This window comes from Narcine bancroftii, chromosome 3 (genome assembly GCF_036971445.1).
Source record: "Narcine bancroftii isolate sNarBan1 chromosome 3, sNarBan1.hap1, whole genome shotgun sequence".
Classification (NCBI taxonomy): Eukaryota; Metazoa; Chordata; class Chondrichthyes; order Torpediniformes; family Narcinidae; genus Narcine; species Narcine bancroftii.
The window spans coordinates 170794015-170819294 of NC_091471.1; the positions used below are offsets into that span (position 1 = coordinate 170794015).

The 25280-nt window shown below is 39.3% G+C and overlaps 1 protein-coding gene across 2 annotated transcripts in view; it reads right to left on the reverse strand.

Moving 5' to 3' along the window:
- Window positions 1-25280, reverse strand: part of fut10 (fucosyltransferase 10) — a 62489-nt gene that overhangs the window by 12842 nt on the left and 24367 nt on the right. Inside the window, exons 2-3 of one of the 2 annotated variants that reach the window (XM_069925816.1) lie at window positions 24117-24253; window positions 19928-20198 (exon numbers count right to left, since the gene is read on the reverse strand). In XM_069925816.1, coding sequence (XP_069781917.1) covers window positions 19928-20198; window positions 24117-24152 — 307 coding nt within the window. In that variant the 5' untranslated portion in view covers window positions 24153-24253. The remainder of the gene's footprint in view (window positions 1-19927; window positions 20199-24116; window positions 24254-25280) is intronic. The other variant, XM_069925814.1, reaches the window with a different exon arrangement.

Genomic DNA, 25280 nt, shown 5'->3' on the forward strand with positions numbered 1-25280 from the left:
ATAAATGAAGAATATGGAGAATTTTATAAGAGTTTGAACTTTTTTTCTTTTTTTTATATAAGGGGAGGGGAAGGGAATAAAAAGTTTATTTGATTGTTTTTCTAAGGGATGTTTTTGTTTTCTCGATGAATTATAAAGGAAACTTGGTATTAATGGAAATTCTGTATTTATGTATTATTAATTATGATTTTTTTGTATAACAGATATGTGGTTGATATATGATTTTAATATTTGAATTTAGTTTTAAAGTGGATTTCATTTGTTAAATACATGAATTATGTTTGATTTAAATATATGCTTAAGGGTATTATTTTAGTATTGATTTTTTTTGTTGTTAGTAATTTTTTTTGTTAAGTTTTATCCTATTTTTTTGTAAGTGGGGTTTTTTCTATTTTATTTACAACATTGTTAATTAATTCTTCAATCTTTATTTTGGGGGGAGATGATTAATGTTGTGTTATAATTATTGGGGGGGTTAATTTTAACATAACATAACATAACAATTACAGCACAGAAACAGGCCATTAGGCCCTTCTAGTCCACACCGAACCAAACCCCCCTCTCTAGTCCCACCTCCCTGCACAATGCCCATAACCCTCCATCTTCTTCTCATCCATAGACCTGTCCAACCTTTTCTTAAATAATACAATTGACTCCGCCGCCACTATTTCTCCCGGAAGCTCATTCCACACTCTCTGAGTAAAGACGTTCCCCCTCATGTTACCTCTAAACCTCTGCCCCTTAATTCTTAACTCATGTCCTCTTGTTTTAATCTTTCCTCCTCTTAACGGAAATAGTCTATCCACATCCACTCTGTCTATCCCTTTCATAATCTTAAATACTTCTATCAAATCCTTTGTGTAGTTTAATGATGTAGTATTCTAATTTTTATTATCTTATTTTTTATTATTTCTTTAAATGTAATTTTTATTTTATTCATGTCATAAAATTTTAAATAAAGTTTAAAAAAAAACCCATTGACATAACATAACTGGAAATTACGAGTCAGAATTCAGGATGGAAATTGAGATTAGCCTCATTCAAACAGCTATCAGAGTCTGGAAATTCTCCTTGACTGCAACAACAGCACAAAAGAACTGTCTGCAAGTCATTCACTTTGGACAAGGGTTACTGTGAATATTTACTGTCTCCTTTAAATTAATTCAATTTGTTTACTATTATTGCTTTTCTTTCCTTGTCCCTGTTGGGCTGCAGTAATAAAATTTTTGGTGCATATGTAGGCTGTACAAGGTAGATGACAATGAGCTCATGATCATTCAAGGGAGTGATACAAAGGCAGGGAGGAGCATCATTGATCTTGAATCTTCTGTTCTAAGTGTGATTGCACTCCCCACCCCACCACCAACACCACCCGAGTTTCTGACCCTGACTCTGCATGTCCATTTTAGTAAGTATGAAATAGTCTTAATTATTCTTAACAAAATGATGCTAGCTTTCTCAGATCACTATATATTCAGTGATTACCAGTGGCGTATCTAGGGAACATAGTGCCAATGGCAACCACTGAAGTTGTGCTCCCCCCCCTCACCTGTTAAAACGTACTTACACATTTTTTTAAAACAAAATTTACTTACGGCGGTGGTGGGTCAATGCAGGATCAATGGCCATCTTCATTACCCATAATGCCCCATGGAGGTGCAACCGCTCTGCATTTCCCTGGCACTAGCAGCCTGATCAGATGCTGGAGTGATGCTCTGGTAAACTCCTGCAGCACTGCACCCTGCTGCTGTGTCGGGAATAAGATGGGGGCAAGATGGCCGGGTCTTAGAGCAAGGCAGTTGGGCAAGGTGAGGACAATGGTGCCCTCCTTTAAGGTTAGCGATTTTACCCAATTATCACCTTTAATCGGGGTTTTTAAACACAGACTAACAGTGTGGTATCTCATCGCCACAGCACAAATATGAGGACAGAAATGTAACTCATAATTCATAGCACATAAACACGGGGACCCTTGAAACTTCGGGGTCTACAGCATAGGCTATTTTTGCTATTATGTTAATCCAGCCACATGCGCACATGCACGTTTTCCTCATGGAGCTGTCAATTTGATGGAGTCATCAATAGTCATCAAGAGACTGCAGATGCTGGAATCTGAAGAAAAAAAACACAATCTGCTGCAGGAACTCAGCAGGTCAAACAGTATCAATGGGAGAAAACGGATGGTCAACCTTTCCTCATGACTGAGGGAAGGGAGATTTCCAGTATAATGAGGACAGGGTACGAAGTGTTGGTATGGACCAGTAGGAGATTGGCGAACCAGGGAGGGGTAAAGTGTGAAGGACAGATGGGGAGGCGAAGACAGATGATTGGCAGGTGCCAGACAAAAGGAGAAAGAGAGACAAAAGAGAGAAAATAACAGGGTATCAAGTGGAAAAGATGAGTTATATAGGGAAGGAAGGAGATGACGAGGGAGGGGGTGGTGGTGTGGAGACAAAGGCTACCAGTGCTATAATCTTATAAGTAGAGAAGGTCATAATTTAAGCTCTTAGGAGAAAAGCAAATTTGACCAGATGGAACCAAAGTTCAAGGCGTATAGTAAGTGGAACCAGGAAGGTGATGGCCTTTGTCTTCACTTAGCACACCTCCTACAGCTGTTTCCAACATCACCCTATATGACTTTGGTTCCTCTGCCTTGACCCCTTTGTTTTTTCTCTTGTGTTTCTGTCTGGAATCTGCCAATCAGCTTACTTCACCTCCCCAGGTACCCATCATTCCTTAAACCCAGTTCACTGATTTCCTACTAGCCCCTGTCCAACCCCTCACCCTATTCACATTAGACTGAATACCTCCCCTCTCCACTCTCAGTTATGATGAAGGGATCTGACCAGAGAAATTAACCATTCTGTTTCTCTGTCTGATACTGCTCAACCCACTGAGTTCCTCCAGAAGATTCCTTTCATATAAATCTGCAAGGGATCCCTTGGCTCACCCAATCAGAGATGCTACCCTCACGTAGCTTGTATTTCTACCATTTTTATTTCATCTTTTCCTAATTTTTTTTTTGTCTGGGACTGGGCAACAACTGCTGAACTAACTGGCAAAGCCTTCACCCACAAAGGAATAAGTAAAGAAAGCATGCACTTCAGTTGGTTAACAGCTGAACCAGCCACGTTCTTTGTTCTGCACTGACAGTGCCTTTACAAATATAGCATCAATGTTATGTGCCTCACATTTCACAGGCAAACAAAGGCAAAACAGCACAAATGGAGGATTACCTGCAGAGTCTTGTTGGCGTCGTTGTTAATGGGACGTATAAGGTTAGACAGGGGCCTTTCTAAGAAACGTCTATTGACTGAGGCAGCTGAAATCTCCAGAGGCAGCAGTTTTCTGGAGACTACAACAGAAGGGCAACTTAGAGAAAGTGCCTGTCTTAGTGCCTGGAGCAGCTGCGTAATGAAGAGAAATATGAGGCTTGCTTAATTCATAGATGTGCAGAAGTGACAGCTCCCTGAGGAAGGAGGGCTGGGGAATTTAGCAGGATATTTAATCACCATCATAATTATTCACAATGTCAAAGGTAACTGGCTTAATTAACTGAGCAATTTCTCTGATGTATGCTAAATCATTCACAGTTAAAATTGCACCTTAACCAGACTGAACACTCAATGTTCTTGCATTAACTTTTACACTTAAGACATAAATCAGCTAATTTACTGAACCAGCCATGAATTTGGAAATGGCTTCCTGTGGGAGAGCTGGTATTTTGCTCCTCAGGTGGGTGTTCTTCCTCCCACCTCTCCACTACTTTTAATATTGTTAGCGAGCTTGACAGCTGCTGCCTCTGTATTACATGCTCATGATATTTTTCAAGGCCAAATGTTAATGCCAGTTTCATTTTGGAGCACACATTGCTACTTCATGAGCACAGGGACCGCAAAGGCTGGTCGAGTGACCCAATCGCAAGCTCCGACCTCCCATCCACTGAAGACATCCATGTGGGTGCTCTCTGTCTCAAGAAAGAAGCTAACATCATAAAGGTCATTATGATCTCTTTTTAAATTTAAATTTAGACATACAACATGCTAACAGGCCCTTTTAGCCCACGAGCCCGTGCTGACAAATTACAACCAAATGACCGACAACCTCCAGGAAAGTTTCAAACAGTGGGAAGAAATCACAACACATGGAGGAAACCCACACAGACACGGGGAGAACATATAAACTTCTTACAGAGTGTGCGAGATTCAAACCCAAGTCCCATTCACTGGCATTGTAACAGAGTTGCTGGAACTGCTATGCTAACCTTGCCCTCCTGATATTCCCTTCTCACTGCTACCTTCAGGATGAAGGTACAGAAGATTGATGTCCAGCACCTCAGAGTTCAAAAAGATGTTTTTCCCCCAGCAGGATCAGGCTCTTGAACATTCCTGTACTACATTTACAACACTACTTCAAGACCAAGGATTTATCTGTACTATGCCACCGTGAATATTTATCTATCCTATTGCATTTTTGTAAATCAATTTATATTTATTGTTTAATGTATTTGTGTATTCTACTTGCGAAAATGGCCATAAATTCTCATCATCACTTGAGCACCAATTTGTGTGTGCTTTGTTGAGTGTGCACTGTGCTCTAGGTTAATGCTGTTCTGCCCACTGAAGAGGATGGACCTCGCAATTAAAGGATTACTGACTCAACAAGAGGATCACCTGCTGATTTGTTGCCTTGATTCAAAATCCACTGATTTATAATTAGTTTCTGCTGAAGACATTTATTAAAGGCACATCAGAGACCTCAGATCGCAGCGATGGAACAGGAGAAGTACCAGGCTTGGCAAAGAGCGTTCCAGGGTTTTGCCTTTGAGGATTGAATTCCACATCACCTGTTATCCTGCGAGAGCTTGATAAGACTGTTCTATTCAATTGCAGACAAACTGATCAGGTAATTTAAAAAAATATACATGGAAATGATAAGAAATTGCACTCATCACTAATTTCCCTCAGAAGATGGTAGTAAAGTGCCAAATTAACAATGCAGTCTACTGGGGAAGATGCTCCAATTCTGCTATGGGAACGTGTTCTAGGATTAAGACCCAACAAAAATGAAAGTACGGTGATTTATTCTGAGGAACACAGTGGAGACAGCAATGCTCCCATAAACCCATGCAAAAGGAGTCACTCACATGAGAAACAAACCCTGCCTTGGTATGACATAAGGTGGAAGGGGGGAGGGGTGTAGGGTAAGGTGAGTGGCTTCCCAGGCCTTGGAATCCTACACAGGAGACTTGCCTCTGTTCCCCTTTACTTATGACAACTTTCTCTCAGGCCCTTGGCCAGACCCAACTCAACTGCAACACTGAACATAGTGGACTGTTAGTTTTTCCCATTAACCTCAAGCATGAGGTCCGGAACATCGAGATTCAAGAAGTTTTATTTTCCTCAACAACCATCAAGCACTGTACTACCCTAATCTGGGTCAATGAAAAGATTTGTCTGCATGACTGAAACATTACTTTTTTTTTACACTAACTGCAACTGTGAATATACATTTAAATTTCCTTTTATATTTATCCCCTCTTTTTTCTCTCATAGCATATTGAGGTAATTTAATTTATACTGTTGTTATTGGTGTGTCATATGTACCTGCATGGATGCATCTGTATATTGTATTAACTTACAGCATTCTTGGTTTAACCTTGGACACTTGCCTGGAAGATTGATTAAGGAATAGTTCAGCCTTAATAAGCTTTCCCCATTGTTTCGTTCAGAGGATTCAACAAACACGATAAAAATTTGGCAAGGGAAACTTTCTTTCCTGACTTCCCATACTGGTGGGTAGTTGAAATGCAAAGTCATTGAATATATAACTCCTTTAATTTGGCAATGTAAAACTGCTAACAAGACATGCAAACATTACAATATCGAAGAGTCCCTCCTCCGCCCACCTGTCTCAAAGGCAGATAGCGAAACCACACCATTCTGCAACTGGGCAGAATGAATTGCACTTTTAAAGTCAGCTTGTTTAAAAAAATAGCAAGCTCAACATCTCCCTCTGCAGGTCAAACAAACAGTGCAATCCCTACCATTTTACCCACTCACCAGCTGTGGTTAAATTGAGGGAATAGATAAAGCACAGGGGAAGTAAAAATTAAAGGATTCATTTAACATTTCACAACAGCCACAGAAAAGCTGGATCTGTATATCCATTCAGTTGAATGCAAGGCATTTCTGCAGTTATTTGAAGAATTCTCCCGGGTTCTGGTCAATACTTACCATTACTAAAATAGATACGCTGGTCGTGTTTTTTGTGGGATGGTGCTGTGTGCAAAAAAGCTGTTATTTTCCCTACAGACAGCTGTGACTACATTCAAAATATCTTACTGCCTGTGGAGTGCATTATGAGATTGTGATAGGCTTCATTACAAATAAAAATTCTACCCTTTTTTCCAACTGCTCAGAAATAAAGCTCTTCATACTGTGCAATGCTGCCTAAACAATTAAAGAAACTGTTCTCCACATGATTACCTTTTATTCAAGTAAGGAAGAAGGGCAGGAGATGAATAAATAACTGACTATGCAATTTTAGCCTTGATTGAGCATTTCAGCCCAAAACGTCCGATTATTTTACTCCCACAGGTGCTCCTTGACTGGCTGACTACCTCCAGCAGATTGTTTGTTCCTCGAGATCATAGTATCTGCAGTCTCAGTATAGTAGTAGATCAGTCCACCCTAAAATTCATAAAATGCTCACATTTGTATCTCTTGGTGTCGACATTCAAGCTTTGTTTCTGAGCAACTTTGTTAACATTGCTCTCAACACTTGCATCCATATTCTTCACATGATTTGTACACCCTTGTATTTAGAAGACTAACAGGTGATTTAATCAAGATATTTAAAATAACCTCGATGAGATGCTGGCACAAATTGTTGACCATTCTTTTTCTCCCATTGATGCTACTCGACCCACTGAGTTCTTATTCCAGATTGTTTATTTTTTGCTCAATCTCCTTGTAATTGACTAAACAGTCAATTTGAAGAATTCTACCTTCCTGCTAAACTTTGTGGGGAAAATGTTACTGTTTCTCATTTTAAGATTTTTTCTTCTCCTTGAATTTGCCAGCAGGAAAAATAAAGATTTTCTCTATCCACTTTCCCCTATTTTACAAGTCTTGATCAAATGTCTTGACTAGTCTTCAAAATTCAAGAGATTACAAGTCATAATGTTATGGGCCCAGAGGACCCCAAAGTTTAGAAAAGTTCTTTAATTCACAGTCTAATCTAACATCTCACTCCTCCAAGTTCACAGATATCAGGCAATTCTTATACTGTGCACAGAATTAACATTTATGAAATTCACCAGGCTTTGGTGCTTGAAAGGTAAATGATTACCGCACAGGAAGGTTCTTGTCAGTTTTCAGAGAGAGATTTGTTGCTCGTTGGACACAAACTGATTCCTTTCTATCAGCCACTTCAGTGTCTTGCCAAAAAAAACTTGCCCCTTCAGGGTTATCCAAAAGATAACCTCTTTCTTTCAGGTCAGCACAGAGTGTCTTTTTGTTTCTCTTATTTCAAGTGAAACATTTTACAGCCAGCCAACTCCTCTTGTATAGACCACAAGGGCTTTGACCAGGCTGAACTAAGAACTCACAGCCCATCTTCAAAATGAGGTTTTTCCACAAGCTTGTCAGCTTGTCCTGTTCCAGTCCCAGCTGCTGCTGCTGATCTTAGAACTGAATTCTCTCTCTAAGAGAAAACCACATGACCACCTTAGAACAGCAAACTGCACTCAAACTACAGCACCGGACCTAATCTTCCAAGTCCGTTCATCTGTTGCTTTCCAAAACAATAATCCATTACTCCACAGCATATCCAATTAACAGCTACTTGTGAAGTCCTTATAGGCATCCTTCAAAGTTTTTGCAAAAGCACTCAGAGCCTAGACTGTCTGGCTTGAGCAGAGCTCTAGCATTTTAAATGAGATCTGTTTTGAAGTGTTTGCATCTGTTTCTGACCTAACTAAAAAACCCACAAGTTATCTTCCAAAAGCATATCTATATACAATATAAAATATAACATAATCTGTCACAATATGAAGATTGTGGATGCCTGTGTTGACAGCAATGTCAACAAGACATACAAGCGCGAGGACAGTGAATCTGAAAGCGTAATGCTCTGGTTAGAGGATCAGAAAGTCATCCATTGAAGGCTGCCTGAAATAACACCCAAGCTCATCTTAGGCAGATCAATTATCATCAAGTCATATAACAATACAATTCAGGAAAAGACCCTTCAGCCTATGTCTGTGCCAATCTATGTCTACATCACACTAAGACTCTGCCGTTTGTACTAGATAGCTATCCTACCATCCCCTTCATATGTGTGCATCTATTTAGGAACCTCTTTCCTTTTAAAGTTACTTTTATCGGTTTTGTCAAAAAACAAATATATAATAAATCCATTGCATTTAGACTATTACACATTTAATAACATATATTATAATTTAATAACATGTTATAGTGACAACAGTACTTGGAGTTAAATCCCAATCCAATATGTATACATTTTATATATACATTTGTATAAGGAGTAAAGAAAGAGAAAAAAGGAAAAGAAAAAATCTAACCCAATGTCAACCAAGGTTGTAATTCATATTATAAATAGAGATAACACCCAGCAATGCCCTTGGGAGATCCGAACAAAGCCCACCCAGTTACAACCTTCATCCCACCTAATTAGTCCATTGTGAAAGCAAGCCATAAATGGACCTCTGGTTCCTTCAAAGGAAATATTGATTTTGGTGACATTATGCCTAATTTTCTCCAAATGTGAAAAGGACAATATCTAACAGCCACTGTCTGTGAGTGGGTAGAAACTCCTCTTTCCATTTTAACAATATTGATCTTCTTGCTAGTAAAGTGCAGAATGGTAAAATCTCATGTTTTATCTTTATGTCTCTGGAAAAGCCAAACATTGCAATTACCAACATGGATCCAAAATAATCCCAAAAATAGTCAAAAATGTTCTAAAATATCTGACCAATATTTTTGCAATTTAGGGCATGACCAAAACAGATAGGTCAAAGAGGCATTGTAAATTTTACATTTATCACAGAGTGCGTTGATATCTGGATAAATTCGAGCAAGTTTAACTTTGGTAAAATGTATTCGATACCTGTTCCAGATTCCTACCACCCTCTGTGCAAAATATTTCCCCCACATATCTCCCAGCCTTGTGCTTTGATCATGCCTGCTAATGTAAAAAATAAACTGCAGAGATTTCCGATTCACCTGATAATGCAGACTTTATTCCTGAACTATTCTCTGCTGGATTCCTGCTTTTCATTGGTGAACTCTTGCTTCTCACTGCTGGACCCCTGCTTCTCACTGCTGGACTCCTGCTTCTCATTGGTGAACTCTTGCTTCTCAATGGTGGACCCCTCCTTCTCACTGCTGAACTCTTCCTACTCATTGGTGGGCCCCTGCTTCTCACTGATGGACCCCTGCTTCTCACTGGTGGACCCCTGCTTCTCACTGGTGGACCCCTGCTTCTCATTGGCGGACTACTGCTTCTCTTTGGTGTACTTTCAATTCTCACTGGTGGGTTCACACTTCACATTTTCTCAAGTCTGCTTACCAACCAACTTCTGGCAGCTGATCCCTGATAATTAAGGGGATGTCAAGCAAACTGAGCCTCTGACTTTGGGTGGAGTTTAGACACGAGAGGAAAAGATCAAAGTAAGGTGTTAGCAGTGCTTTTTAATGACCTCAGCATATAATAAAGCAGTTGTCATTGGGTGCATTTAAAGCCGATTAATAGGTTCTTGATGAGCCACGGCATCAAAGGTTATGGGGAGAAGGCTGGGCAGTGGGGCTGAGTGTGAAAATGGATCAACTCATGATTGAATGGTGGGGCAGACTCAATGGACCGAGATGTAACGACATTCGTATTGCAGGACAGATAAACTTGAAAACAGCAAGATTCCAACTTCAGAAAATGACAAGATAACCTCTGTCACTTTGGTACTGTTACTAGAGCTATAAACACTGATTAGAACATTAAAGGGAGCTCCCAATGTCTGAACTGTATTTAAAGTGTTGTCTGGTCCATTTCAAAGGGTTGATCATCTAATACCTAACAGCTGTAATGGAGGATAAATATTTGGGAGAATTTGGTAAAATTAGAGTTGGTTACATACATACATACAATTTAAAACAGATCTTATTTGAAAGACTGAAGAATTCATATTCAGTAACATTGTAGGATCTTTGGACATTTTATGCACATTTCACAAGTAAGTGCTAATTGAAATGACATCATGAAACGAATAGACCATTGTTTGGAATTGGAGACAGGCTGGATGGTTGGATAACTACAAGGCTTCTGACCTTTCTGCAATGCTCATAGAAGTGTCACTCCTGGGGTTTGTTTACCTAAGACAACAGCTTGACCATGAGAGAACTCATGGTTTGCTGAAGAAGGTGGAGGTTTTTGAAAGTGAGAGAGGCACATGGACTTTCTGGCAGTCTCAGTTGGAGAGAGAGAGAGAGAGAGAGAGAGAGAGAGAGAGAGAGAGAAAGAGAGAGAGAGAGAAGTTAACAAGCTCTCTCAGCTAGTGTGTGTGACACTGAAAGCAGCTGAACAGTGCAAGCCAGGAAGCTGGTTGAAACAGAAAGTTCCAGAGCAGTGGATGGGTGGAAGTGCTATCTGTCTGATGTTTCTCTTGGAATAAGTGGTGGCCTGAAAGAAAGAGGTTACCATCTGGAGAACCCTGATGGGGCAAGTTTCATCAGCGAGACATTGAGATGACTAATGGTGGTACCTCAGTTGTGGAAATCCTGGAACAAATCTCTCTCTGCAAACCCTACAAGAACCTTCCTGAGCAGTAAACATTTACCTTTTGAGCACCAAAGCCTGGTGAACTTTATACCTGCAAATTTTGTGCACAGTATAAGAATTGCCTGCGTCCAGTGAAATTGGAAGGAGAAGTGAGATTCAACTGTGAACCAAAGAACTTTTCTTAAATTTACACACACATCAAACACGTGCGCTTAGAAATAGAAGGAGGTTAATTTGGGTTAGTTAAGTATAGAGATAAGTTAAAGTTTGATTCTATTTTCATGTTTAAAGTTGATTAAAAACAACTTTTGTTTAAGTAAATACTTGTCTGGGTGAACGTCTATTGCTGCTGGGTTTTGGGGTCCTTTGGGCTCGTAACACAGCACAGAAATCCATTAGCCACTAAAACTACAACAAAATAAAAATTGAAAACTACTTTTCAAGACAGATTCAGATCTGATTTCCAATTTAGGCAGCAGTAATTTTCTTTTTCGTGTTCATCAGACAGATGCACAATACATTATAAGTGCCCATTGATTATTTATTCACCAAGGTCAGTTCTTGGGAGACACAATCTATCTATTAATAAAAGAGCTTGCATTGCCAATTTATTGAAGTAGAAAGATAGGCAAAGTGTGAAGTTCAAAGATGCAGCCTCATCATCTGCAATAAAACACCACTGCACTGAAAAGCTGTTTGTGCTTTAGCAGAAAGACTTGGCTCCTCTTACAGAATCCTTTTGCATGAATGTCACTTTCCCAGCAGATACGTAAAGGGATAAAAAAAAAATCTTCAAGAGAAGCTCGCTTTCACTCAGGCTGCAGAATTCATTAGGAATTTTGCTTTGTTTCCCCATAATCAGTCAATCGTTTTAATATCACTCCATTTAAAGAAAAGGGATTAGAATGTGGTAAAACCCACAGTGCAATTCAATAATGGAAAAAGCATAATGAAATTTTTATGTGATAATGAACAATTAAAGTTATTGGGAAATTTTAACAGCATAATTGAGATTTTGACACAATGCAAATACTGTATTTGTCTTGATTGCAGCTGGCACAGTCAACATCTCTCTCTCTGCTGGAAGAAGATCAATATCCACAAAACTCAAAACCCACCAATCTGAAACTGTTTTTCATTCATGTCATCTGGGAACACTTCCCAATGGGACCAGATTGAAGGAATTTTGATCCCAGTGATGTCAAGTCCAGGAAAGATGCACCGTCTCAGAGAGATAGCCAGTGTTTGGACAACTTTATATGCCTGACTTAAAAAAAACTAAAGAGCAGTTTGTACCATTTATTCATCTGTATATTAAAGTGAATAAAGGGAATCTTGCTTGAGAAAATTTTAGCAAGCTTTAACCTTTATGGCACGCATTTTCAACATCAGGATTATGCAATATATTTTAATAGGTGGATGAAGCAGTTATACTCACAGCTTTTTAATAATAAATTTTGTCTTTCCAAAAAAATTCCAAGCTATCTAACACAAGGGTAAAGTATTGGTCACAACTCTTGGAATTACATACACATAGAACAAGCTGACAGACAACTGAGCATTCTCTGCTTTGGAGTTCAGCAGGGAAGAGGAAAGAGGCTATTCAGCATCTGTCACATTAAAATTCTAGAACTATGACCATTGAAACAAGCAATAGAGTCTAATTTACCCATGAACTTACCACAGAATCAATTTATGTTAATGAACATGGAGTGAACTTCATCCGATATAACACAGGAACTAACCATTCATCAACCCGTTAGAAGTATTTAACGCAGAGGAAGAAAGATGAAGCATTGAGGGTATTGGAGACCTGGTACAGAGAAGTGCATCAGCTATGATTATATTGAATGGAGAAGTAATCTCGAGGAAACAAGTGTTCCTGTATGGTGTATTGATGTTCTCTGCAAACGGTCATCGGCAGAATCACACACGGCAATGAGGAAGCATGCAAGAATGAGATAGATCAGCTAGTTGAGTGATGTCACTTAATGTCAGTAAAACTAAGGAACTGATTATAGACTTAAGGAAGGGGAAACTAGGAGAACACAAATCAGTCATCATTGAGGGGTCAGCAATGGAGAGAGTACGAAACTTCAAATTCCTGGGTGTTAACATCTCTGAAGATGCATCCTGGGGTCATCATGTTGATGCAATCATGAGACATGCCAGCGCCAATATTATGTTAGGAGTTTTAGGAGATTTGGTATGACACCAAAGATGCTTGCGAATTTCTACAGGTGTACCATTCTGACATTCTGTCTGGTTGCATCACTGTTTGCATAGGACAGAAACAGGCTACAGAGGGTTGTAAACTCAACCAGCACCATAATGAGCATTAGTCTTCACTCCATTAAAGACATCTTTATGAGGTGGTGCCTCAAGAAAGCAGCTTCTTTGATCAAGTACCCTCACTACCCTTTTGTTTTAAACTGCTACTATCAGGGAGGAGGTACAGGAGCCTGAAGCCACACACTCAATGTAACAAAAACAGCTTCTTCCCCTCCACCATCAGATTTCTGAACAGTCAATGACACCTACTTCACTTTTTTCTCTCCTTTTTGCACAGCTCTTTGTTTTTTAAAAAAAAAATCTTGTATGTATAGAATTGTAATGTAAAGTGACTTTTCACCTTTTTATTGAACAATACTGCTCCGCGAAACAAATTTCATGACACATGTTCATAACAATCAACCTGATTCTGATTCTGAATTACCTGCTCGAATTTCCTTTCCAAGTAGCTGTATTCATCAACCCTCATCCAACCAACAATCTGCTGACCCCTTCACAAAGTGCAGTATTCACAGGCTCTCAAAGACTTGATCAGGTGTGGGAAGAAAGCGCAGAATAAACACCAACCATGAAGTTAGAAATAAAATTGGCACTCCCACTTAGCCAACTGTTGAAATTTCAATTAATCGGCTTTCAAATTCAGAGAAAGGTCAAAGTGCAACATTATCAAGCTGCAATAATTATTTTAAGTCAAAAATGTAAAAGAAAGATACCACTTAAAATACTGTACAACTCCTACTATCTGAAATCGGATTCTCCAAAATCCTCATTTATCCGATTTTTTTTTTTAAATTTCGGATAAATAAGGATATCCAAAACAAATCAGAAATTCTCAGTTATCTTAAATTTTTTCTGGGCCAGACTGACCACACAGGTTGAAAAAAATTTCACTCGACATAAAATTAGATGACGAATGTCCTTGTTTCAGGTAACTCCCTCCCTCCTTTCGTTCTATTTCTTTTTTTTACCTTCCCCTACTGACTTTTCTCTCCAACTCTCCTTCTCAAACAGTGTGCCGCTGTCTCCCAGCCGCAAGCGGTTGGAAGAATCCCTTGTTCCAGTGTCATCAAAGGGAGCAGCCTCCCATGCAGGAGTGGGGACGTCAGACTCCTGGGCAGGAGCGGGGACCTCGGGCTCATGACAGGAGTGAAGACCTCGGGATCAGTGTCATTCCCTCCCCTTCCCTCGCTCCCTCCTTGGCACACCAGACACTGACTTTGAACCCTTCCCTCTGCCTACTACTGCACACACATCCCAGACTCCCTGGTGTGCATGTGCATTAGGCCAAGGGGACTCGGGCATAAGGGTCAGGAACTCCAATGACCAGGGAGACAGGAGCCCACTGACTCGCCAGTGAGTATTCCACTGGAATGAGAAGCCTCTCTGGGAATCGGCAGCACTGGTGATGTGTTGGGGCACGGCCACAGGCAGCAGGATTTTGGTGAGAATTAAACATTATTTTAATGCTTACAAGGCCTTTCCTTATTGTTTAAACATTGATACATGATTTGCTGTTGATACTGGGCTGTTTTTTAAAAAATGACCAGTTCTTTGAAAAAAACTGTTTATTCAACATAGGCCTGGTCCCGACCATTTTGGATAATAGAGTTGTACTGTATATGCAAATAACTAAAAAACTGAAAAAGCTCAGACTTATCATAGCCCCTTACAACCACAGTGCTCAGTTAAAATCAATGGAGTGGGCAACAATACAGAAAGTCTCTCCTATTAGTCAATACAGAAAGTCTCTCCTATTAGTCTGTGGAGATCACCAGGTTTTCTATTGCAGGGTGACCAGGAGAGTTGACCAAGAGATGGCATCTTCCATCTCACATCCACTCTTGTATACAGTGGCACAGCCACTAGTGCCGCTCCAGCGCAATGCCTAAGAGCAGGGTTCCATCCTGGCCTTGGGCGCAGGCTCTGCACATTCTTCCTGCAGTGGAGTGGGTTTCCTCCCAAGATCCCAAAGATGTGTACATCAGTTGGTTAACTGGCTATCACATATTGACCCTAGTGTGTAGATGAGTGGGCCAAGTTGATAGAATGTAGTAGAATAGAATTAATGTAGGATTAGTGTAAATAGTGGTTGATAGCTAGTGCAAATGTGGTGGGCCAAAGGGCCTATTTCCATGCTGTATCTCTCTCTCCCTCTTTCTCGTTCTATCCGACACTCGATAAATTAAGAGGAAGTAAATTTGATAAACAGTTTGAGAACTCAGCACTATCAAGGAAAGAGCTTGAGCAGACAACATGTCAATATTCACATTCCACAACTTGGACTGAGGAAACTCCAAGAACAGTTTCCAAGTATTACAATCCATGAATGAACACAATAAAAGAAGAATGTCAACATTATCATTTCCACCTACTCCCTGAGGCTGACATCATTCTAGTTGGAACAGAATGTTATATTTTCATGGTTTTTGACTGAAATCCCAAGAATACTCACAATAGGAACCATAGAAGGGTGCCGAAAAGCAACCCACCAGCTCCAATAACTGGAAATGGAGCAAAAAAATCTTTTCCAGAATTATCCATCTGCTGAAAACAAGTTTTGAAAATAGCAGTTCCGTCCAACAGTTAAGAGCAGTGTAACACAAAGATGGCAGATGCTGGAAACTTCAGCAAATAAAGAAATGCTGAGAGAATTCATCCATGGGTAGAAATGGCCAGTCAAAGTTTCAGGTCTGATCCCTTTATCAAGACTAAGATGCAGATAAGAAGATGAAATGCATACATCAAGGCGGAAAGAAGCTGGGGAAGGAGCCAGAGGTTCAAAGCAGAATGGGAGACACTTTGAATTCCCCTATGTAATCAGGTGCAAAAAAACCTAGAAAAAGTGGCAAATGTACACAGAATTAGGCCATTCAGCCTAAACGATTCATGTTTGCATGTACTCCACACAAGCACTCTCCCACACTTCAAGCAACTCACTTCCACTTGCCAAATAGCTTCTTCTTTCTGCCTCTAATCTGGTATCTGGCTGCAACTATAGCACTTGAACTCTCAAGGTTCTGACTCACAAAATTGCTATCAATCTGCCAAGCTGATTCCACGTTATTCTTTGGAAGGGCACCATCTAAAAATATCAAGGCCAGGGTCAAGTTACACCGATCAAGTTGACATTTCCAATGACCCTTTAAAGAGTTTTCACAGTCTGCAAGCTTATTTTACTTTGAACATATAACAGTTCCAAAAAAAATTCATTCATTTGACACATTAACTTAAGTTTCTTTCTCCCTATTACTTCCAACATTTCTATTTTATTTCATATTTCCAGAATGAGCAATATCTTGCTTTTCACTTTTTCTAAGGATCTTTAAATTCTACCTAGTCAACTATTAACGCTTGACAGCCAAATAAGAAGCTGCGGGATTCTGGAAATCTGAAATAAAAATGGGTAATACAGAGGTTACTCAAACAATCTGGAGTGGTGAGAAATCATGGGTTGATGGGCTCCCTTCCTTCATCAGAATTAGAAGAATGAGAAATCAGTAATGTTTTATGTTCACAGATGGGGAGGATGAGGAAAACAAAGGGAATGTATGAGACTGCATGGAGACCAAAATTGTCTGGGTGAGTCCAAGTGACAGAAATAAATGTATGTGAATTATAAATGATTTGTCTGAAGGGCTCAATCCTGATGATCGTACTGCCGTACGAAACCTAACTGCTGTAAGTAACAGAACTGGAAGTTTGAGAGGAAACAGACTATTTTATCTTTGGCACCTGCTCTACCAAGAATGACTAAATGAAATGAAGCACCACATTTGTTATAAAGAGCAATACAGGGAAAAATATTTTTTTTTCTTTAAATGTGGAAATAGTGAGCTCCAGATCCATGAGCAGCTGGAAATTTGAAAAAAAAATAGCTGAAAATGCTCAGCGGATCCGGTAGCATCCGTGGAGAGAAGAAGAGTCAATGTTACAGGTGGAGGAGCTAATGTCAGAGCAAGTCATTTCTACATGGACTGGAAAGGCTTGGTTTTCTGAAAATGTTGGATTCAATATTGACAGCTGTGCTGGATGAGCAGGATGAGGTGCTATACTTCCAGATTTTGTGGCAACAGTTGATGTAGTGGCGTGATGTGAGGTTACTGTTACATACAGAAGTATAATGTAGGTTGACCCAAATTCTTATGTACTGTAGCCACATAAGCGTGTCAGGAACACCAGTTACAATAGTATAAATTAAAATACCACAATTTGCCAAGATATAAAAAGGGTTAATAAATATGAAAGGATAGATAAATAAATATTCGGAGTTGCAATCAGTACAAGAAAAAAGAATGATGTTTCAATAACACAGCCAAATCTTTTGGTGGTCCCAAAGAAGTATATGGTGAGAATTAGAGAAAGGGGAGATTCAAGACCTTGATGGCTGTGGGATAAAACCTGTCCATGAACCTAGAGGTGCTGAACCTCTGAGTTCCATAGCTTCCGCCAAAACAGAATGGCCAGAGTGGAAGGAAATGGAATATTAAAGTGATAGGCAAATCACTTCAAGTTCACAGAAGTGTTCTGCAAATGGTCACTCGATATATACTTAGATCCTTCAACGTAAAGAAGACAACATCGTGAGCTTAGAACGCAACTGACTAAATTAGAATAGGTTCACCTGTTAGGAGCCATGGACCACAGGAAGGGTGGAGATAAAAGGGCCTGTTAATGCATGCAAAAGTGCCATGATATGAGGAATGGGCACTGGAGATGGAGGAGCAAACCAGAGTTTACTGAGGGAACTTTAACTTGAGAATGTTGAAAGCAGAGGGGAGAGGAAGGAAAGCATGTCTAATACTGGCTGATGCTTACTTGTGTGTGAGACAAGCAAAAAGAGATGATCTAAAGAAAGTGCAATCAGCCTCCAGAAAGAGAAGAGAGAAGTCAGTGCTATGCAATTAAACAGACTGACACAATGTAGCAACCATTTCATTTCTAGATCACTTCATTCCAGAAATTTGACAGAGCACAAGATTCCAGCTGCATTAAATGAGACAATTTGCCATGCAATGCACCTTAAGGTCAAAGTTACAAAATCCCATACAATTTTCTAATTCAGTCATAGCTTTGCATAAATTTAATAGTGCTCATATCTAAATCCGGAGTTGTTGTTTCACTCATAAATTAAATATATGTGGATGCAAAACTAAAATAGATAGGCAGCAACTTGATTGTTAAAGACAGGGGATGGCGATTCGCTGATTCCATTCAAAAGCAGGGATACAAACCCCTGGTACAACTTTCCAAAACACTGCTTTGGTTGCACTTGGTGTGTTGTGTTCTGGTTGCCACAATGGAAGGATGAGATTACAATGGAGAGGGTGAAGAGAAGATTCATCTGGATTGGAAGACTTTAGTTAATAAGAGTTGTGTCGAATCTGCTATGATTAATCTTTTGTTTTCATGTTAAATGTATTTCATATTTATATGACATAGTAAGGTTATTTTGTGGAACTGGTTTCAGGGGCACAAAGACAACACAAATCCATTTTAAAAACAGAGAGAGAGAGATTCTTTCAAGATGGCAGCTGACATCATCTCAGAGACAGAAGTCTGCTGCGACTACAGTTGAAACAGATGCTTCTTGAGATACTGAGAATAATGGACTGTTTACTTAAGAAGCATTTGCTGGTCCATCAGACAACTTAGAAGCAGGAGAGAAACATCAAACAAAGACAATTACTTTGATTTTAAGTTTGAGAAGACAAATATTAAATTATGCTTTTTAGCATGAAGATGTTCAGAGGTTCAGAAGGACTTCAAAGCCTGTTATGACTGTCATACCACATGACATGAAAGATCTGTATGGAATATATTAGAGAAATCAGACATTTTTGGATCATATGAAAAAGGGAAAGCCATCCTGTATCAACATGATTGGAAAAGCAGGCACCAATTCTTTTAAAAGGAGGAACACCAAAAGTAGTATTTTAATAGCCACTCAGACTATCTCTAAGAAGAGGGTAGCCTTGTGTCGTGAAAAAGGGTCCCTCTTGATTAAGAAAGAAATCATCATAGAAAACAGACTCTTAGGCAAGATAAGTGGGAGTTTATGAAATCACTCGTATGAAGAAACATTGCTCTGAAAACAGCTCTATAAAAGAAAGTTGTGAGTTTTAAAGAGACCTGATGAAAGGACGTTTCAAAATGCTTCATAATTACTTCTGAACTGCAATTTAAAAATTTTCGTTCAACATAAAATCTTTGATACTGAAATTTAAAATGGACTTTTCAGAATTATGCCTAAATTGTAATAGTTTGGGGTTTAATCTCTCTCACACTCACACACACACACACACATATATATATATATATATATATTTGCACATAGTGGGGCTTAGGATAGAATTAAGTTTAGAGAAGAGTAATTGTTAGTTTAATAAAAACTATCATTTTGAATTTACCAGAGTCTGATGAATTTTCCATTGCTGTTCCTTTGTTGTTGGTATGAATAAGATTTTATTTGTTCATAACAAAGTGATTAGATTGTGCTGCATGACTAACGAAAGCAGATTTCTAGATATTAAAACAGAATCAAAGGTCCATGGAGCAGAGGTTTGAGGTTGAAGATCACCCGTGATCTTAAATGGTAGAGCAGGCTCGAGGGGCAAATGGCTTCCAGCTCCTATTTCCTTAAGCTGCTGTAATTTGACTTTGGTGGAAAGGGACAAATTGGTGGTAACAAATTGGTTACAGTCTGATTCTACATCTACCTCTGACATTACTGCACATTTGGTGCTCTTGCCACAGTCTGTTTATACCATCCACAATCTTATTTCTAAAATATACATCAGAACACAACGGCAGATCATGAATTTTAAAATAAGCTCACCATAAAACAGGAATGCTCGTGTCATGTGATGATCCCGATAGGTCCTGTTTACGGTAAAGAAACAGGTATCTGCTCCACACTGGCCTAATCGGCCCAGTTCTCCAGTCAGTGGTGACCACCAGAGAATAATAGGACACTCCATTGCCATGTTAGAATCTTTCTTTGCTCTGCTCTGCAAGTTGTTTGTTTCTTTCACCTGAGTCCAATCCTCCATCCTGTCATTGCGCAGATCATCTCCTCTCATTTCAATTTGTCCCAATTCAACCACCACCTGCAGATACAAGCACTCCAGTTACATAGAGTTTCAGGTTGGTGTAACGCTCAAACACCACTTTCTTGGGTGAGAGGAATAATTTTCCAGCTAGTATAGGTATTTCAAAGTGCAACACAAATCAGACCTGACAGCAGCAATTCCCTCTGGTCAGACCTTTCAGAGTGAACCACCCCTACCATTGAATTGTTTGAGCATACAATACAGAGACATATTTAGGATCAATGCTGTGTGATCTCTTCCTCTACACCACGCAGCAATGCATTTACTGGTTCTTGCATCCAGCAGCTATTCTAAAAACCTTTTCTTGCTAATTCTTTTGTCTATAGTGTCAATGCGATTTTTTAATTAATTAGTCATATTGTATTTCAATCCTGATGATTGTACTGCTGTACGAAACATAACTGCTGTAAGTAACAGAACTGGAAGTTTGAGTGGAAACAGACTATTTGATCCTTGGCACCGGCTCTACCTAGAATGACTAAGTGAAATGAAGCACAACATTTGTACCTATCTGCAACTTGTAGCATTTCTTCCACAAACAGCTTGCTTGGACTGAGTAAATAAATCGCTGCAGTCTCTTTCAAAATTCTGTTTCTTAAGCACTTTAATTAGATGTGTTATGGACTGAAATAGCATGATCCGCAACTCCCGTTGTAATTATTGGCTCACACCCAGTTGCCTTTTGTGTGGGCTGGTCTTCAGCTGGGCTCACCATCTCTTCCTAGAAAGAGTTAAATAAGAAAGTCTGCAGATGCTGGGGTTAAGTGCAATACACAAACTTGCTGGAGAAACTCTGCAGTTCATGCAGCATCCATAGGAAGTAAATGGTAGCCAAGGCTTCTGCCTTAAGCCTTTTGACAGCTATAAGCAAAAGCAGTCAGGTGGAACTAAAAAGATTTGGGGGGTGGGGGCAGGGAAAGGAGAATGGGGAGGAACACAGGCTAATAAGCAAGAGGTAATAATAGGTGGATATAGGTGGGAGGGTATAAGAAAATAACTGAGGAGAGGGTTGAGGGTAGCTGTCTGATAGGGAGTAGGAAGGAAAGGAGGTGGAGACCTGGATGAAAGGAAACAGAGAAATTGGGAAGAGCCAAATTCCAAAACATTGGTTACCTGTAACTTCCTATGGATGCTGCGTGACCTGGTGAGTTTCTCCAGCACATTTGTGTATTGCACTCTTACTAAGTAGTAATGGGGTTTGATGAGGGAAGCCACATCACTGTCTGCAGACGCAATGACTCCATAGGCTGATAATCCAATAATGATGGGCAACAAATATAACCACTGTTCAGAAAGGCTATCCGGAGAACTCAAAACTATTACCTTTCCAGTCAAGAGAGCACAAATAGAGGCATGGATCGAAGTCATACAGAAAATCACAAAATCAATATCAAAAGTTTGTCTTCAAATGCATAAACTGATTGGGCTATCTAACTATCTAGCTTCTGCTTTGAAAAGGTACAGACAGAAAATAAAACTTAATAAATACTTAAATCCTGCTAAAACAGTCTCCGTCAAAAGAAATAGCACGTGTAATGTTCACACTGAGATCTATCCAAACCTCTAGAGCATTACACACTGACTTTTAAATTTCTAACCACAAGGATGCTCTACACCACCTTTTCTCAACATTTTTTTTGACATGGCCCTCCCCTTAGGACTCTGCTCAAAGTTTATTGGCCCCCTTCCCTGTGAAGCAGTGATGTTTTGGTTTCATCTGTACTTTTCTACTGACTACATCAAAAATATTTTTAAAAATATGTTACGTGAGGTGAAAACAAGGCTTTTACTTAAATGTACTGTGGCCCCCGTTAGAATGGCTGTTCTGCACTAAAACAATCTCCTCTTGCTACAAGAAATCCTCACCATCAGAAGAGCTACATAATTATAGATAAATGCCACATTGTATTAGTCATAAACTTTTGTCCCATTGTTATCTGAAGTCTGCTCATCTGTTTGACATTCAGCCTGTGTCATTCTGCCAATAAGTCCTTCCATCCACACATTTAATCTCCTCAAAGCAATACTTCTTCCCTCTTGATTGTCAGAAAGTATCCAGTCCAAAGAGTGTACCTGGCTGCATCCTTAAAATGTTTGAGGACCCAATGGCTGGAGTTTTCAGATATTTTCAGCTTCTCATGCTATGGACTGAGGTCCCCACCTGCTTCAAAAGGACATCCATCACATTGGTGCCCAATAACGTGCCTCAATGACTAATCGGCCAGTGGCACTGATGTCTACCATGATGATGCGCTTTGAGAGGTTGGTTATGAAAGAATCAACTCCTGTCTCAGGATGGACGTGGACCAAATTCACAAAAGTTATCACAAAAGATCAACAGCACTGCCATAATGCTGGCCTCCACTCTGCGTTGGATGACCTGGACCACAAGAATACCTATGTCAGACTGTTGTTCATACTGGTAAAATGCATAATTCTATAATAAGGATTCTGTTCATCCCTTTGTAAGTGGCTTGATTTCATCATCAGTAGACACCACTCAGTGCAGTTTGGTAGATTACCTCCTCATTGCTGACCATCAACACAAGGGCACCCAAAAGCTGGGTGCTTATTCCCATGCTCTATTCCCTGTACAGTCATGGTTATGTGGCCAAGTTCAGCTCCAGCTATTAACATGCACCTCCATTGTTGGCCAACTAGTGATGCCAGAATATAGGATGGAGTTTGAGAATCTGATTGGGTGGTGCCCGAAAGACAATCTTGCTCTTAATGTCAGCAAAACCATGGAGCTAATTTTGGATTTTAGTAAGAGGAAGAACTGCGTATCTATCTTCATTAATGGAACTGGGGTGGAGAGGGATAGTTCTCTCATATTTTGGGAGTCCACATACTGGAGGTCTCCTGAAACCAGCACATTAAAGAATGTGTGAAGAATGCACACCAATGCTTCTACTTTTTACGAAGCCTGAGAAGATTTTGGATGATGTTGAATACCCTATCAAGCTTCTACAGGGGCACTGTGAAATGTACACTGGTTGCATCATGGGCTGGTTTGATAGCTCGAGCTGCAGGAAGTGGCTAAATCCACCACAGGCACTGACCTCTCATCCATTAAAGACATCTATGTGAGTCGCTGCCTCGAGAAGTCAGCCAACATCAGCCTGGTCACCTCTGGTTGCTACCTTCATGCAGAAGGTACAGCCACCTGAAGTCCAGCACCTCCAGGTTCAAGGACAGTTTTTATCCTTCAGCTAATAGGCTCTTGAACTTCCCATACCACCCTAACCTTAACCATAAACTACTCCGGTATCATCAAAAGATCTGTTTGCACTATTAAACACACTTTTTTTCTTGATTCAACTGCAACAATGCATATCTATCTTTCTATCCTTTTATATTTATTATCTATTTCTCTGTCTTGGGATATCGTAGTAACTTAACATATAGTATTATGGTTCAAAAAGAATAATTACAATGGAAAACACAGGAGACCGAAGATACTGGAGTCGGAAGCTAAACACAATCTGCTAGAGGAACTCAGAGGGTTGAGCATCATCAGTGGAAGAAAAAGAATGGTCTCAATAAAGAGTTTCAGCTTGAAACATCGACCATTATTTTTTTGCCTACTGAAGCTGTTGGACCTGCAAAGTTCCTCCAGCAGATTGTGTTTAATTTGTTATAATTAAACCACATATTCACACATTTTGGCTAACTAATAATTAAATTCATGCTTATCTTACTCAATTCAACCAAAAACCTAATTCCCAATATATTTGTGAAATTTATCCACAGTAATTAGAAATAACTAATGTGGCATTTTTGCCTGCAACACTTTGATTATTACATGATTATTAGTCACAGTATAATTTATTAAATGCTGGCATTGGTAAAGAAAATTAATGTCAGCAATAACATTTTATATATATATATATATATATCCATATACTTAGATACCAGGCTGAACAGTGTGGGGTTAGAAGGTATCCACATGCTGTAAACTACAGGATCAGCAACGAGAGGCAGAACTGGTAAAGGTTGCTCAGGAAGAAAGGAATACTTGGAAGAAATCGCAAGCTACTGCAGAATATAGCCTGAAAAAAGAGAGTAAGATATAAGCAATATGTATCAATGCTACATCAATTACAGCAACATCTATTTAACTGCATGATTTACAAAGCAAAATCATTTTTTATTGATTGTAATTAGAAAACATTCAGCAGCTAAGTTGCAAAAAAATAACATTGGAAGGTCCAAAGTTGACCTGAATATTTAGGTATTTTTTTCACATGCATATTGCACCTTGTATATTAATCGAGATATTCTACCATCACTCATTATTTATATGTTGCAAGATCATCTTATTCTTATTTAAGTCAGTAGGATGTCATTCCCTCAAGGATGCAGACCCACGTCACTGGGTACATTATGTTTAAATTAGTTGAGTGGGAATGAACCAATAAATGGTAACCAGGACATTATATTGGAAACAATTTCATTATCAGGGAGGATTAGAAATGACAATAAAAATACTCATGCATTTAGAATAGTTTGCTGCTACCTGCATTTCCACCCTCCCCCATCACTTTGCTATTTGTATCAACATACAATATCTGCATTTTGAAAACTATTTTCAGAAAACAAAATATATTATTGACATTACAAATTATATTGCCACTTGATATCTTCTTGAGAGTACAGAAAAGATTAATTATCTAAGTAGATTTGTGAGGTAGATGTGTTTATTTGTGATCAAAATGGAAGATAATTGGGTCTCAATTATCCAGCAGGGTCATTCTTAGCTTTTTTTTTCCCTGCTCGGTTTCATCTGAGTCTATGGAAGTTTGCTTGCTTTCAATCAGACAGTAACTTCATTAATGTTTTTATAACCTAAAAAGTTGCCTTTATTTCTCTCTCCAGAGACAATGCTGGTCTTCCAATTAATGCCTTTTTAATATGGTCCTTGCAGGGGATAAGCTTCAATTCAGTGACGTGATTACTAAAGAAGTAAATACTGACAGTCAGCATTTTTGGGTCGATAGTTTTATGGCACCTGTCATTTCCACCTGTTGCATTTGTTGTCTAGAACTGCAAAATTACCAAATAAATAGGGTTCAATCC